General features: G+C 55.8%; 1 protein-coding gene across 2 annotated transcripts; it reads right to left on the bottom strand.

Moving 5' to 3' along the window:
- Positions 1-8997: 8997 nt before the first annotated feature.
- Positions 8998-15371, bottom strand: DDN (dendrin). 2 transcript variants are annotated; one of them, XM_043447271.1, is made up of 3 exons: positions 14717-15371; positions 12809-12880; positions 8998-12401 (listed from the first exon to the last, which is right to left on the bottom strand). In XM_043447271.1, the coding sequence occupies exons 1-3, from the start codon at positions 14857-14859 to the stop codon at positions 10502-10504; spliced, it is 2115 nt and encodes a 704-aa protein (XP_043303206.1). In that variant the 5' UTR covers positions 14860-15371; the 3' UTR covers positions 8998-10501. The 2 variants fall into 2 exon arrangements, with proteins under 2 accessions (XP_043303206.1, XP_043303207.1); XM_043447272.1 differs by lacking the exon at positions 14717-15371 and having other exon boundaries at positions 12809-14685.
- Between the last annotated feature and the right edge of the window lie 298 nt (positions 15372-15669).

Genomic DNA, 15669 nt, shown 5'->3' on the forward strand with positions numbered 1-15669 from the left:
AATGAGGATTCTGTTACTAACACCACCAACAGGATACCTCTGTGTGCATTTCACCAGATCGGAGGGGAGAACTAATTTCTCCTACAGCCCGAAAACCTATCTCTAACTCTAATCCACTCCCTTTCCCTAGGATTAGGTCTAACCTTAGCCTTAACCTAACTTCAGGCAAACCCTAACTGCTTGCTAAGCTCTAATGCCAGTCTCTAATCCTAACACTTCCCCCCGCCCCAGGGGAGGGCTTGAAGGACGGGGTAGCTATGAAGCACCCCACCCCCTAAGGGCAACGACGGATCCTAGCCTACTGGAGAATTTCCCCCTCTCCCCAGGACTCTTTTGCTGTTGTTGCTGCCTCCCACCTCTCCCTGGATGTGTGAACTCTGACCCATGTTGGCCTTTGGGATATGTGTGGGGGTAGGGAAGTGGAGCCAGGAGCTGCTCAATCTTGCAGTGATACATCCCTTTTCATTTCTCTCCATCCACCAAGCTAGCACCAGTTCAGCTTTGATGGGCAGTTGAGGAGGAGGAATAGAAATCTTACTGATCCTGGGTAGAAGGTACCTGATGGGGCTGGGTGTCCAGTTAAGAACCCCCGGCAAGAATGTCCAGTCTATAATCCACAGAACTATTAGATCCCCCCAGAGGCAGGAAAGGAGGTATGGGCCCCTGCCAGACAATCTCCCCAGATTCGGGGAGAAGCCGAAGAAGGGCAGGGAAGAAGTGAATCCTGTTCTGGTCCTAACTAGACTTTCAAAAACTCCGTAGCTTTCTCAGCTTCAGTTGCTTTGTCTATTCAACAGGGATGATTACTGGTACTTAGTTTTCTTCAGGAAGGTGATGAGGTTCAGACAAGATCATGTACATGGACGTGAAACACAGGGTCATTTGAACACTTGCTGACACCACTTCTGTGCCAGGCATATGCCAAATGCTGGGGATACGGTGATGTATGAGCCATAGAGCCTGCTAGGAGAAGTTTACAGTCTGGCCAGGGAATCAGGCACATCAAGATATTGTCAGGATAATGGGAGCAGTGCTGTGAAGGCTCAATGAAGTGTAAAGCCCTCTGCACAAGCGTGAAGTTTAAAGACAGACTCCCATACTCATGTCCTCAGCATGGAAGTCCTTTACTTCCAGCCACAGGGACTTCAAGGGGGGTGGGTAGGGAAGTACAGAATGGGGCTGGGTCCTCAAAGGGACATGTGATAATAAAACAAAAAAAGCAAGCAAAAGAAAAAAATTTTTTTAAAAAAAGCAAAAGGGCTAGATCTGCAAAGCACTACCTAGGAGCTAATTATTTATTAGGATCACATGTGCCATCCTCACACGGAGCAGGTAAATCCTGGAGAGGAAAGCAGTAGTGCCCAGAGCAGGCCCGGGAGGGGGGGTCACCATAGGCTAGTGCTATCAGGAACAGTCCCCAGCTCAGCCCTCTGCACCTAGGCTATCCACCCGCCCACCTCTGATCTTCAGGTGGGATCTGAGACTGGCAGGGACCCCAGACACAGGGTTGGCTCAGTGAGTGAGGGAGGCACTGGTCCTGAAATATCCTGGGGGGAGCGGAAAAGCTGAGAGGACTGAGGCTGCACAGTCCCCAGGGGGTCAGCAAGGCAGCACCACACACACCCTGCCACACGCACCCTGGAAAAACCCTGTCAGTGGGGCTGCAAATACCCCAGGGTCTAGCACCCCCCGCCCCCCACCTCAGGCTGGCTCAGTCCTCCTCTCCAGGCCAGAGGGAGAAAAATAACAAAATGAGGAGAAAATAAGCTGTTTGGCTGTGGTGTGAGCAGGAATATCCATGCAGAGCTGCCCACCACTCACCCTTACTCACTCTTTCCACACCCAGCCAGGGCGCCCAGCATGAGACAGACCACCCCCCTGCCCCCTCCCCCGTCTGGGCTAAAAGCAGACGCTGGTGAGCGAGCAGCAGGTTATAAATATGCCCGGGGAACTGCCGCCAACTCGCTCCCTTGTCATCCCCTGGGAGGGTATAGGGTGGGGTGGCTCCTAGGGAGGAGCCAGGGCTGCCCTGTTCCCTGGGGCCCAGGAGGAAGTGGGGCTTCCAAGAGGCTACTGCATTTTTCCTCCCTTTTCAAAGGGAAAGAGCCACCGCCACTTCATTTTTCCTGGACGTTTGCTCATCTGCTCAGAGGTGGGGCCCTCATCCTCCCTGGGCCATAACTGGGAGCTCAGAATGAAAGGGCTCGAGTCCATTCACTCCATGTCACGGTGGAGCCCAGGGCCGCTTCTCCTCACACCCAACACCAAAGTTCACTCATTCACTCAACATATATTAACAGAGGGCCTGCTGAATGCCAGGCCCTGTGCGCAAGCATATCTGCACAAATAAGCGTGTGCATGCGTGTGTGCAGGCACACAGCAGCCCCTAAGCCCATGCACGCACACCAGCTCCAGCCCCTCCTCGGACTTGGTTTTACCAGCCTCATCAGGAAGGGTAAAGCTTCAGGCTCCCGGTTCCACCTCGGAGTAGGTTTGGGGAGGCGGGGCGTTGAAAACAGGGCCCCTAAACATTCCTGCTTTTACTACCTCCCTGATAAACGGGAGGGTCCCTTCTCTCCTCCCTGCCCAACCATCCTACCAATGGAGGTACCACCCAAGGAAGAAGGAGACACTCTGTGGGACGCTAGGGGGGTACCTGCCCCGGCTGCCAGGGCCCCCTGCCTCCCAACCATTTGCCAAGTAAGTACCAAGCCAGGCAAGAGGGGGCAGTGCCACCCTGGGAAGCTCCAGCTCTCCTCCCCCAGAGCCGAACCCCTCCCTTCTCTCTCCTCCCTATTAATCCTCGGAAGTGAAGGGGCCGTCCCTGGCGGCCCCTCAGCCCTATTGTGGCCCCTCGCCCTCCTCGGCTGGCGTCTAATTAACTCCTCCTGCCCCCGGTTTTATGTGCCCCCCTTACCCCACCTTGTCGGCCCCGCCCCTCCGCTCGGCCCGCTCCCCGCCACGGACATTCCAGCCCGGCCGGGCTGGTGTGCCAGGGCAACCAGGGCCGGACCGAGGCCTAATCCCCCCGCCGCCTGGCCCGACTGGGAGAGCCCCGCTCACCTCCCCGCTCTCTGGGGGCTGCCCGGCTCTGCGGTGGCGGAGACACACAATCGGGACAAAGGCGCAGCCCCCAGGGGGCTAACTCAGCCTTCACGCCCAGGTTGTGCGGCATTTGGGGAGTTTAATGAATTGTCCATCACGCCTTTCAGGGCCCGCCCGTCAGCCTGGATTAATCTTCGGAGCCCTGGTGGGGTAGGAGACACTAAGCCTGTATTTATTACTCTCCCATTGTCACTAATTGAGGTAATTATCTGTGACTCTGGCCTGGCCAACAATGCGGCATTCACTCCCGGGACCTCGATGGGCCTGGCTCCCACTCTCAGCATCAACCCTCCCTCCTCTCCTCTCCTCAACCCGCCAAGGGCTAACTGGAGCCCTGGAGCATGATGGGAAAGTGGACAACGTCCCATAATGCTTCACCTCCCAACCGGTATGGAGTTGCAACTAGGGAGACGCCAGGTCCCTCTAAAGCAGGTGAGAAAAGAAGGCAGCCTGTCTGGGGACAGGTTTGGCTGGCAGAGCCCTGGAGCCACAGAGGGGCATGCCTCTGGGGTCTTTGGTTTTCTGGACCCTCATCTCTGTGTTGGTGGTGCCAGCGTCTCCCAGTGTCCTTCTGTGAATCCACCTTCATGTTCCTGTAGTCTCCAGAGTTCTAGGGTATTAGGAGGCCCTATCCCATACCAGGTATAATTTAGGGAGGTTCCTAAAGCTTCAGGACTGGCAGAGTAGCGTGGGTGTGGGAGATGGGGAATAAGAATAGGCAAGGGCTCAGGGGAAGAGCAAGAGGAACCATCACAGGAGGGAGCACCGAGGGCTCATGCTAATGTGGCCATGCAATAGCCTTAGGGAGAAACTTGGAAGGGAAGAGGGGAGCAGGGCCAAAGAGCAGATTTCACATGGAGATGGCTTCCCAGGTCAAGGGGATTGGCCCTGGGGAACAGGTGTGTGTGTTTGTGTGGGGGGGGGGGCGTGTAAAAGAAAGAGAGAGAGAGCAAAGGCAGTTTTGGACAGGACTAGATGGTAAGCTCCTTGAGGGTAGGGCTGTGTCTTGATCACGGTTGTTTTTCTAAGAAGCCTACACTGTGTGTGGCACATAGTAGATCCCATCAAATGAGTGTATAGGTGAGACCTGTATGTTCATTGGGGTTAAGATCTGTCAACTCCTCTGCCACGGCTGCACGCAAACTCTTCATTCTGCCTTGAGACTTGCTAAAAGGAAGTTCTGACCATCCGGGTACAGTTCTTGAAGGGCCTGTCACCGGCTACCGGTGTCAAGAATCTTGGCAGAACTCAGTGCTACATTCGGAACATCGCCACCTTGTGGTGTCTCTTGGGAGAGCTACTGGAGGGACCCCAGCAAAGGAAGCAGGGTCATCCCTGGCAGGTGGGGGCATAGAGGAAGGATGGTCACATCAGGCCGCAGCAACCCCTCCCCTTATGTATGGACCCTGAATTGCTGTGCCAATGTTCCTGTGGCACAGTTTTATCATTTTGTTCCTTCCTTCTGCCAGCATCTGCTGAGAGCCTGCTCCAGGCCAAGCTTATAGGTGACACAGAACTAAATCAAAGGCACTACCCTTGAGTAGCTCATGGTCCAGTAGAGAATTACACAAAACCTCTCTGCCCTTCATCTCCCCCTCAGTTCCTCTCACTAAAGCTCAAATGTTTGTTTGTTTAATATTTATTTATTTGGCTGAGCTGGATCTTAGTTGCGGCATGCAAGATCTTTTAGTTTCAGCATACAAGCTCTTAGTTGCAGCATGTAGGATCTAGCTCCCCCACCAGGGATCAACTCAGGCTCCCTGCATTGGGACCATGGAGTTTTAGCCACTGGACCACTAGGGAAGTCCTCAAATGTTTTATCCTTGCTTTCCTAGGATACCTCATGATGTGGTTCCCATACATCATTCCAGGATCCCATCCCTTTGCAACTCTGCCTTCCCCAGTGCCTGTGCTCCCTGTGAAAGCTGTGTGCTCTCCCACTTCTCTACCTTCACCCACACCCTGGAATGAACCTTTTCCCCATCTCCCCTGGCTGAAATTCATCTCAAAGCTGCCTTCCTCATGAGGCTCTTCTAATTTCCCTTGGCAAAGTGGCCTTACCTCCTGACGCACCTTCTTGGCAGGGCTTTCACTAACAGCACATACTGGCTGTTCCGTGAGTGGAACATCTGTGTATATTATTCATATTCTTATTGGCTCCTAGCTTTCTGAGGGCATGGACTCTGTGTTTTGTTCATCTTGGCATCTCTTGCAACACTGAGCTAGGCACATCACATGCCCTCATTAAGATGGATGGATGGATGGATGAAGGAAGGACGGAAGGAAGGAATGGATAGATGGATAAATTGATGGAAGGGTGACAGATGAGTTGGTGAATGGATGGACAAATAGATGGGTGGGATGTATGGATGCACAGATGAATAAACAAAAGGATGGATGGATGCATGCATGGATAGATGGATGCATGCATGGATAGATGGATGGATGAAGTAACTCTTCTCTAAAAAGATTCGCAAAAGCTTTTGTAAGGAACTTGCCTGGCAGTCCAGTGGTTAAGACTTCCCCTTTCAATACAGGGGGTGTTTGGTTCGATCCCTGGTCAGGAAACTAAGATCCCACATGACTTGCAGCCAAAAAACCAAAACATAAAACAGAAGCACCAATGACGCACCAATGAAGACTTTTAAAATGGTCGATGTTAAATAAAACTTTTAAAAGAGGCTAAGTAGTACCAGGGGCTTCAAGGGAGGGAGCCCCCACACCAGGACACGCAGAGGAGATAATGGATCCAGGCTGAGCCTTCGTTCACTAACACATGTACCCTCAGTGACTGGTCTCTCAAAGAAAGGCTTGGGTATATTCTGACTGCTCAAAAGTCACAGCTTGGGAGCCATTTCTTCCTTTATGCTCCCCTAGACCCTGTGGGAATGCCTTTATCAACATATATTATATTGTACTGCCTGCACTGTGATGACTCTGTGGGTCTCCTCTTCCAAATCCTTTCCCCTGTTTCTCATACAGCCTAGATGTGTGAACTCCCTGAAGATAGGTAACAGGTATGAGTCTTTTGTGTGTCCCTAGGGCCTGACATCCATGTTCAACGGGTGAGTGAACAAATGAATAACTGAGTGAATGCATAATATCTACATATTCATGTTCAGCCATCTCTCCTTGTCCTTTCCTCCTCACACAAACACACTCACACACACAAAGACACACACACTCACACACACACACACACACACTCCTGATGACAAGTCCCAGAGTTGTGGCCCAGTTCTTTGTTTCATTTACCCATTTGTGATCTATCTCGGGAAGTCCCAGGGCTCTCCTGAGAGTCTGAAGGGGGAGGGGGCTCTTAGCTCCCTTCAGAAAGGGGCTTCCCTGGGAAGAACCTGGCTGTTGGAAGGGTAGAAGCATCCTGTGATAACCTGAGGGCCGCCCCCACCTGAGCACACTCTCCAGCACCGCCCTCCATAAGGCTGTCCCAACATGGGGTGGGGGGCGGTGTAGTTGTGGTCTCTGTCTTGAGGCTGGCTGGCAGGCAGACGCAGCCAGATTTAGAAGTCATTTTCGCAGCAGGGAGCCTCCAGCCTCCCACCCACAGGGCCCTGCAGGGCCAGTCTGAGATATGGTTCACCAAGGGCTGGCCCCCGGGGCCTGTACTAGCTCCTCCTCTTCTGCTGTCTCACCCTTTTTCCCAGATCTTTAGCAGCTGGTGCTGATTTCACCCTTAGGCAAAGATGGAGGAAGTCCTGGGGGAGGGGGTGTTGCACTTGACATCCCAACCACCCATGTGCTCTCAGTACACCATTCACCCATTCAAGGGGCTGTCTGTCTCCACCCCAGGAGTCCCCTCTCCTCTCAGCCTCTGCCTCCTCTTCCTCCTAAGCCTCTACCTCTACTTCTCTCTTCCCATCTCCCAACCTAACACTCCCAACACTACAGAAATAGCCCTAAAGAGAAGTAATCGTCAGAGTTCAACACATATATCACTTACTGTGTACCAGGAGATGTTCTAAGTGCTTTCCATACTGAATCATTAATCCTCCCAACAAGCTTATGAAAAAAGCACTATTAATAGCTTCATTTTATAACTGAGGCTGCTAAGGCACAGAGAGGTTGAGTAACTTGCCCAAAGTCACACAGCCAGTATGAGGTGGTGGTGGTGGTGGTTTAGTCGCTCAGTCTTGTCCAACTCTTGCGACCCCATGGACTGTAGCCCACCAGGCTTCTCTGTCCATGCCCAGGCAAGTATACTGGAGGGGGTTGCCATTTCTTTCTCCAGGGGAATCTTCCTGACCCAGGAATTGAACCTGGGTCTCCTGCATTGCAGGTGGATTCTTTACCGACTGAACTACAAGGGAAGATCCAATATGAGGTAGATGCAAGATTTAAACCCAGGCTGCCAGATCCCAGAGTCCATGTTCTAGATACACTACCATAGTTCTCTAACAATGACAGAAGTCTGTGTAAGTTCTTAAAACTAGCCTCCTGTGTGTTCAGCCTCTAAGAAGCCTAGGCAGGATTGTGGAACCCCCCTCCCAAGGGCTAGCCCCTCTGCTTTCCCATGCACCTCACCTCTCCTGCCAGTCCCAGACCCTGGGAACCCCTGGGCTACAGCAAAATCCAGGCAGATGCTCTCACTACTGCCCTGGTCTTCCTCAGTCTTCCTCCTAGCCTGAAGTCCATCCTGTTCTTAGGCCCAGAGGTCAAAGTCACACAACCCTGAGCTGGACCAGGCTCACCCTAGCTTGGCCTCTGTTTTCACTCCTGCCTTTATCTTCCACATCTCCTCTGAATGTATCCTCAACTCCAGTCAAACCAGAACATTTGACAATTTCCTAAACAAACAAACCATTTCCCTTACATTCACACCTCTATTTTTGCTGTCCCCTCTGCTTGGAAACCCTTTCCCCAAATGCTATCTCAGATTCCCACCTCCTCCATGGAGCCTTTCATGGTCTCATTGAATCTGTACAATCTGCCTTGTTTGATTCTTTATAATACTTAACACCCACTGCTCAGTCTATCATTATTTATGTGTTTTCTCTTCACCCCATCAGGCAGGTCTTACTCATCTCTTTCTTGGAGTTCAGCTTAGTGTCCAGTTCTTCTCAGGTGCTCAGTAAATGCTTAGGAGTTAGAATCAGCAGAAGTTAGAACTGTAGGTGGAAGGAAGACAGAACTCAGAAACTTTGATCTCTGCCCAAGGTGAACCCCCACTTAACTTTACTTCCTCCAGCAAGAGCTCACTTGAAACCTGACAGTATGGTTTCCAGGCAGGTTCTGAGATGGACGGACCTTCCTGGGTGACTCTGACCAATGTTATCCATTTCGGTTCAAAGCCCCCAAAGCCGCCCCGCCCCCCGCAACCCATTCCACTGAACCAAGGTCAGACGCCCAGTTTAGGGTCCAATCCAGCGGCCTCCCTACCCTGCCCCCCTCCCAGTCCTGCCCAGCCTCTCCGGGTGCGGGTGGGGAGTGACACTGAGATAATTGGAGACCAAAACTCTAAGTGGTTTGAGAGCGGGCCTGGGGATCGGAACGCTGAGCCGGAGTTGCTGTTGGCAGGACTCGGTGGGGGTGGGGGGCAGAGGCGGGGCCGAGGGCCGGGCCAGGACTCTGCGACTGAGTCTGAGCGAAGCCCCCGCGCCTGCCTAGTCGGCGGCTAAATTTACCCAGGCTGACTCAGCCCTTGCCCGGAATGGGGGGGTGGGGGGAGTGTATCGAAGCAATGGGAAGAGCCAGCGGGGGTGGGGTGGGGGGCAAGGAAGGGAGAGTCCGCCCTGGGGGAGACAGGGGTGGGCCGGAGTTTCCATCAGAGAAAGGGGTCTCCTCCACGGCCCACTGAGCAGGAAGGAGCGCAGGAGCCCTGGGGGGAGGGATGCTCTGGGGAATGCGACGGTGAGAGGAAAAAGATGCCAAGGCTGGACAAAGGGAAGCTTAGATTTATTGAACGCCTGCTGTGTCCCAGGTACCGTGCAAGGCGCTTTACATACATTATCGCATTAAGTCCTCACAACAACCCTGCGAGGTAGGTGTTTATAAACCCCCATTTGACGGATGAGGAGACTGAGGCTCAGGGAGGTGAAGTGATTTGGCCGAGTTTACATGGCTAGTAAATAGAGACAGAGGCGGTGTCCAAGATCGAAGAGAAAAAATACTTCAGTGTCTGAATCCCAAGCTGTTCGCTGTGGACGAGTACAGAGAGGGGCTCCGCGCGCTCCCGAGGTCTGCAAGGCCAGAGGCCTACTCGCGATCTCGCATGGCTGGAGACGGCAAGGCAGGGGACCCGCGCGCAGGAGCTAGGGAGCAATTGATTAACTGGCAGTGCCGGGGGTTGGCAAGACTCGGGGACTAGCTACGAGGGAAATCCGCGACCTGCGCGCGCCCCGTAGTGGCTACAGCGAGTATCACACCCCACACCTACAGGCTTTGGGGGACCGGCCTCTTCCCTTGTTGGTTTCTGGAAGAGGCAGAAACACGTTAAGACATTCTCAGGATTCTCTTTCACCTGGGTGGGAAATCGTGGTAACTATTTAGAGCATCACCAAGGAACACTGGGGCGGAGGAACAGGGGAAGGCCTACAGGTCCCAAGCAGCTTCACTGGGTGCCTTCCCTCCCCAGCTCAGACCACCACAAACTAGGGACAGTGACAAGGCCACCATCCTGCCCTGCCCTGCCTGATCCCACACCTAAACCTGAGAGACTAGAATAGGAGCCCTTGCCCACTTGCTTGGCTCTTCTGCAAACCCCGCACAGTCTCTTGAGTTGAGAGTGAATGCAGGTGTCCATGAAGCCACCCAGGGACCCTCAGACTCTGTTCACTTATTCCTAACTGTCTTGTGGAAGGGAGGATTGAGATAAGAGCCTCTCCTAGGACTCCAAAACATCAGGAATGGACCTTAGAACGCCCTCATTTTACATATTATAGGAACTGGAGAGGGGAAATGACTTGCTTAAGGTCACCCAGCAAATCAGTCTCAGAGTTGGGGTTGGAACCTGAGATCTGTGAAACCAAAGTGAGTCCTCTTCTGCTTTGCTGGTGGCTTCTGCCAAGGGCCTCTCTGTCACCTGATCACCTCAGTCTGAGGCCTCTCCATCACCTTCTTCCTCCTGCCCAGAGGCCCTGTCCCGCCGTTGCCCTTACTATCCCATCCCTGCCCTCCGGCCTCATCCCACCTAGGCCTCTCTGCTCAGCTCCGTGCTAGTGCCCTGGGCCCTGCTGAAGACCTTACCCACAGGCACTGGGTGGAGAAGGCGTTCAAGTCTACTGCACACCCTCACCTCTCCTGGGAAAAAAATCATGACTTGACATGTGCTCCCTCTCATCTGTGTGCCTTCTATGTTGAGTTCGGGAAAGGGTGGGTATAGGTAAGGGGTACAAGAAGTCTGTGAAGAGAAAAGGGGACACATATAATAAAGGGCCTCTCACTGTTGCTCCCTATTTCCCTGTGGAGTCCCCTTAATGTCCCTCGCCCCGAAGAGGACCTCCTCGGTTTTGCTGACGGCACCTACAATCTCTTGGGCATTGCCGCTCAGTTCGGCTGTCTTCCCGCCTTCCGGGGGCCCGGTCCGCTCTTCCCGCCAGGAGGCGCCCGAGGCTTCTGTGTCGCTCGCATCAGAAGAGCTGCTATGGACGCTGAGCTCCGCAGCTTCGTCTGAGTCGGAGTCCGGGGCGGTGTGGCGGCGGATGCGGGACACGGCTTCCCGCAGGGCCCCGGCATAGGGTCCAGGGGCTCGCGCCCAGCCCCGGCCTGCGCGCCGCGGGCCGGACGCCACTTTCTCCGATCCCTCGGTACCGCGCGCTCCCCCCGAAGCCGCTGGGCCTAAGCCTGAGTGCTCTGGGCTACCTGGCTGCGTGGGGGGATCCTGTAGGTTTACTTCGCCAACCGGGAGCCCCAAGATGCGGGAGGCGCGCTCCTCCAGTGAGGAGTCCGCGGGCTTCCCGCCCTCAGCTTCGAGCCCGCGTCCCTCACTGGGTTGGAGAGAAGGGCGACTGCTCAACAGCAGCTTTCGGCAAGGGGAGGGAAGGACCGCGGCCCCCTCTCCCTCCTCTTGATTGGGTTTCGGTTGGCTGGGTGCATTCCCCACAAGGCGCGGCACCCCGGCGGGCAAAAGCTGCACCTGCTGGGTTCGAGGGGTCGGGACGTACTGGGAGCGTATCACCACGCAAGTGGCGTCAATGACAAAGACGCCTTCCCCACGAGCGGGGCCACGGGAACTTCGGGGCAAGGTGTGGGGGCGTCGGGTCGCCTTCCAACCCTCCAAGGTCTCGGGTCCCGTCTCCCCTCTATGACCCAGGGATTCTCTCCATCCCGTGCCACCTGGAGCCCAGGGTCTGGGGAGGGTCTGGCTGTGTCGGGGCGGCTGCTTTTTAATGGAGGGAACCCAGCGTTTGGGGAGCCAGGTCTGGTCTCTACCTTCCCTCCCTTCCCCGGAGCCCTTGGGATGGGGTCTGGACCTGGGAGTGGGACGCGGGGGGCTAGGGGTGGCAGTGGCTGACCCCGCAGGAACTGTGCCTGGGCTCCCAGCGGCTTTAGCTTGGGGATGGCCGTCGCTACCACTCTTCAGGCCAGCAGCAGCCAGCCTCAGGCTTTTCTCCGCGGCCCCCTTACCGGACTCCAGCCTTGGCCTGTCTGTTCCACAGCCTGGGGATCCCCCCAAGAGACCCCGCCCCTGACGGAGACCCCAGGCCCCTAGGACGTCCCGGTAGATCCGAGGATCTAGCCTCTTCTTTGCGCACCCTCCCTCTGTCCTAGTCGGCGCAGAGGTTGAAGAGGCGCGCGCCTGCGAGGGCTCTGGGCCTCGCTTAGTCCCCAGGGTCCTGTGGGGGCCCTCGTAAGAAGGTGGAGCCACGTAGGGTGGCGGCCGGTCCCAGCGGCGTCGCGGGGCCATCCCGGCAGCGCCTCTCAGCAGCAGGTGAGCCTCGTAGCTGGGGGGCCCTGGCCGCCGACCGCCCGAGGGCCCCGCCCACGCCGCCCCAGGGTTGCTCTGCGGCTGCGCGGATGGACGGGGCGGTCGCCCCACCGACCCCAGGCGCTCCGGCCTTGAGGAAGCTGGGAGCCCTGCAGAGTGGGCCACCCGAAGTGCATTCCGAGGCTCCGGGCGGGGCCGACCAGGGGGACTCCTTCGGGCCCCACCAGCCTTGCGCCTTTTTCGCTCAGTCTCCTTGGCCTCCCGCTCCTGCGATGCCGCTTTCCTTTTCTCTTGCTCCCGGGCTCGGGCCTCGGCCGGGGGCCCCGCCCGCCAGTTGGTCGCCTCCTGCAGCACCCTGGAGGCCCAGGGCCGGCGGGGCAGCGGCTCAGGGGATCCCGGGCGCGGCCCACACCTGGGACAATGAGCAGGAACCCAGGTGAGCAGTTTGTGGGGGAAGGGAGCCGAGGTCCGGGGAGCTGGGAGCGCTGGAGGCCACTTGGGGCCGCCAGGTGGAGGGATGTGTGTGAGTGTGTGCGCGTGTGCACGTGCGTATATGTTAGGGTTGAAGTCGAAGCGGGACTCCTCACCATCTCTCCATGCACATTTTAACAGCGTCTGCCCCATCTCACCTGCCCTTTCTCACGCCCACTCCTGTGCCCCCAAACAAACGGGATGAGTCAGGCCCCAGCCTTCGGGATGGGGTTGGGGGAGGCGTGGGAAAGAGAAGGGGGAACAGCAGCGCTGGCTGGTGCCCACGGGAAGGTCCGGACCCCAATCCCTGCCCCACCTCTCTCTTCCCCTTACCCCTCCTTCACTCACGTGCGGCTCTGGGGCCCGCGGACCCAGTGGCTGGCCTGGAAGTCCATGAGCTGTCGAGGAGGGGCGCGGCGACTATAATGACAGGAAATAGTCTTCACCTCGATCACCAGCAGCTTGGATTTCTGCACCCAGAGGCAGCTGCCAGACTCCTCATCCTGGAGCTCCCGGGGGCTATCGGGCCCCTCGGAGAAGAGCTGGCCATCCAGCATCCTGCCCCACCCCACCCCGGCCCCCCACCCTCCCACCCGCCCCGAAAGCCCCCTCCCAGCCCGGGGAGCCGGCGCCCACTGCAGAGCGGCGGGCCCAGCGACTGGGGACTATATATACCCAGGCACACGTGTGTGCCTGTGTGTGTGTGTGCGCGCGCGCATGTGACACGGTGCGGACGGCTCCGCGCTACCTCCCCCACGTGCACGACCGCCCCCTGGGGCCCGGGATTGGGCGCCCCTTCCCACTGCTCTTGTCCCCCAAGCCTGATGGGACCCACACGAGTGGGCAGGGGATTTCTTATTCTTGCCAAGCTGACAGTACCCCCACCCCGCCCCCGTTTCTTCAACCTTCCCGCCGTTTTAACCCTTCATTCTCCTGCTTCTCGGGGTGCCTGACCAGCAGCGTTCTGTCCCTGACATCCTGCCCCAGACTTTGATTTCTTCATCAGGGAGGTGATGGGAATGGAACTCAAGGTCTCTGCCTGCCACTCTCTGCTGGTTTCCAGGGGGTTGGGGTGCAGGAAGGGCTGGCCCACGGCTGGGGGGTTTATTTTTAGCGGCAGTGGCGTTCGGGTGCAGAGAGGAGATGAGTAACCAGCTTCCATGCAGTGGAGGGAGGAGGTGGTGGCTTGCCTGCAGCCTTTGTGCGACTCTGGGGGAGAGCTGCCTCCAATCTCAAGAAGGGTCACCCCCACACCCTTAACTCCTTACCCTCTCAGTGGTGTGCCCAGGGCTGCTGGCACAGCAGGACAGGAGTCTGTCTTGGCCATCGAAGCTGCCTACACTTTCATCCTTAGATGTTTGTCCTTGGGCACCCATGGAGCCCTCTCTCTGAAGCAGGCTCTCCCAACCCCCAATCCAGAAGCCAGGATTTGAGGGTCCTACTGTTCTCAGCCTGAACTCTGCTCAGCCTTGTGGAGGAAAGAGTGCTTACGCACTTGCACCCTTTCAGAGGGTATAGAGGAGGAATGGTGTGCTTCCTTGGCTAACCTAATCCCCTAGCAACTGAAATGATACAACTGGCCCCCATTTCCCAGTGTAGCACTCTCTGTCACCGCTACCACAGTGCCTAGCTCGTTCGACCCCCACCTGGAGCAGTGCTCAAGGTGATCCCCTTTCAGGCTCACTCCGTCCTGGGTGGGGTGGTTGCTCGCATGATCCCTCCCCCCAGGCCTATGCCAGGTGTCCCCTGATTCACCATGGTGATGTTAGTGGCAGTACAGCCCACGCCAACCCTTCCATGCAGAGACTTAGCAACCATGCCTGGCAACCATGGCAGCAGCTCCAGTGGAGAGGAGGGGTGCGGGGAGGTGGGAGAAAAGAGTGTGTATGGCAACAGTGCTGAAGAACAGAGAATGCACCTCTCCTGAGGAATAGGTAAAAAGAGAAGGCTATGAGGCTCCCAAATTTTATCCCTTGTCTTTCCTTCTGCTCCATCCTCAGACCCTGAGACTGACTGGTTGGGTTTTTTAGGGGGACAGGAGAAGCAGATCCCAATTTGTTTTCCACTAACGTATACACAGCCCTTGGGCACAGACCCTTCCTTTTAAGGTGATGAGCCAGGAGGATTGTTTTAGGACGGGCATTGACTTACTGGGAACCACGGAAACAAAACCCAGGCCTCCTGCTCCCTAACATGGACCTTTAGAGAGAACCCAAACATCCTCTGTCCCATCCGCTCAGCCCACTTTACACCTACCAGCTACACCGGTGGGGTGGCTCTTGCTTGAAGATGCTTCCTTCCACCCAGGTCCCACCAGAGCCCCAAGGCTTTAAAAGTCCTTGCCTCCTCCCTAGACACGATGGAATGTGACAGAAGGCGACATCTGGCCTTTCCATCATGCACACACCCACACACACACAAACATACCCTAATTCTAATACCTTATAAGCCTTCCTCCCTCAAGAGTGGGAATGTGCTGTGAGAGCTTTGAAGGGGTGAATGCAGAAGCAGGGGCTTCTCCAAGGCCCCACAGCATGGCACTGAGAGCAGAGCTTGGACGAGTGCCTGGTGCTTTTCCCTGTGTTCCATGGAGAGAAGCCTGGTTTGGAGGAACCAGTACAGAATAGCCGGGGTCATGAGTTATCAGGCACGGTCTGGATAGGGGCAAGGAAGTAACTCTGAAACTCCTTCAAATCTGGGGTAGGAAATGGTACCATATCTCTAAGGCAGTGGTGAGACAGTCCCCAGAATGTGGTTGATACCCAACCATTAGCAGCCCTTGTGGTGCCTGGTGCTCGAACTACTGCTTTGGTCCACGTGGTTTCAGCACAGGGAAAGGGTCTGACAGGGTGACCATAATCCTGCTGCTCCCCACCCCTCTTCTCCAGCTCTTATCCACCTTGGAAGAAAGGAATTTATGAGTTCAAAGACAGCTCAGCAAAATCCAGAGTCCAACCTTCACTAAGAAAAGTGGATGATAGTGGCAGGTCTCTCTGCCTACCCAGAGGAGACCCTTGGTCTTTCTACTCTCTGGAGACAGAGACCTAGCACTGTTATGGAATTTTCCTTGGGTGCAAGCTATGGTCCAGGCAGAGGAGAAAGCGAGGTGATAAGGAGACTGCAGGGAATAGGGTGGGAAACAGTTTTGAACAGAGAATTAGAAAGAATCTAGTGTAGTGGTAAAGTGCATAAGCTCTAAAGCAAGACTG

Source organism: Cervus canadensis, chromosome 25 (genome assembly GCF_019320065.1).
Source record: "Cervus canadensis isolate Bull #8, Minnesota chromosome 25, ASM1932006v1, whole genome shotgun sequence".
Taxonomy (NCBI): domain Eukaryota; kingdom Metazoa; phylum Chordata; class Mammalia; order Artiodactyla; family Cervidae; genus Cervus; species Cervus canadensis.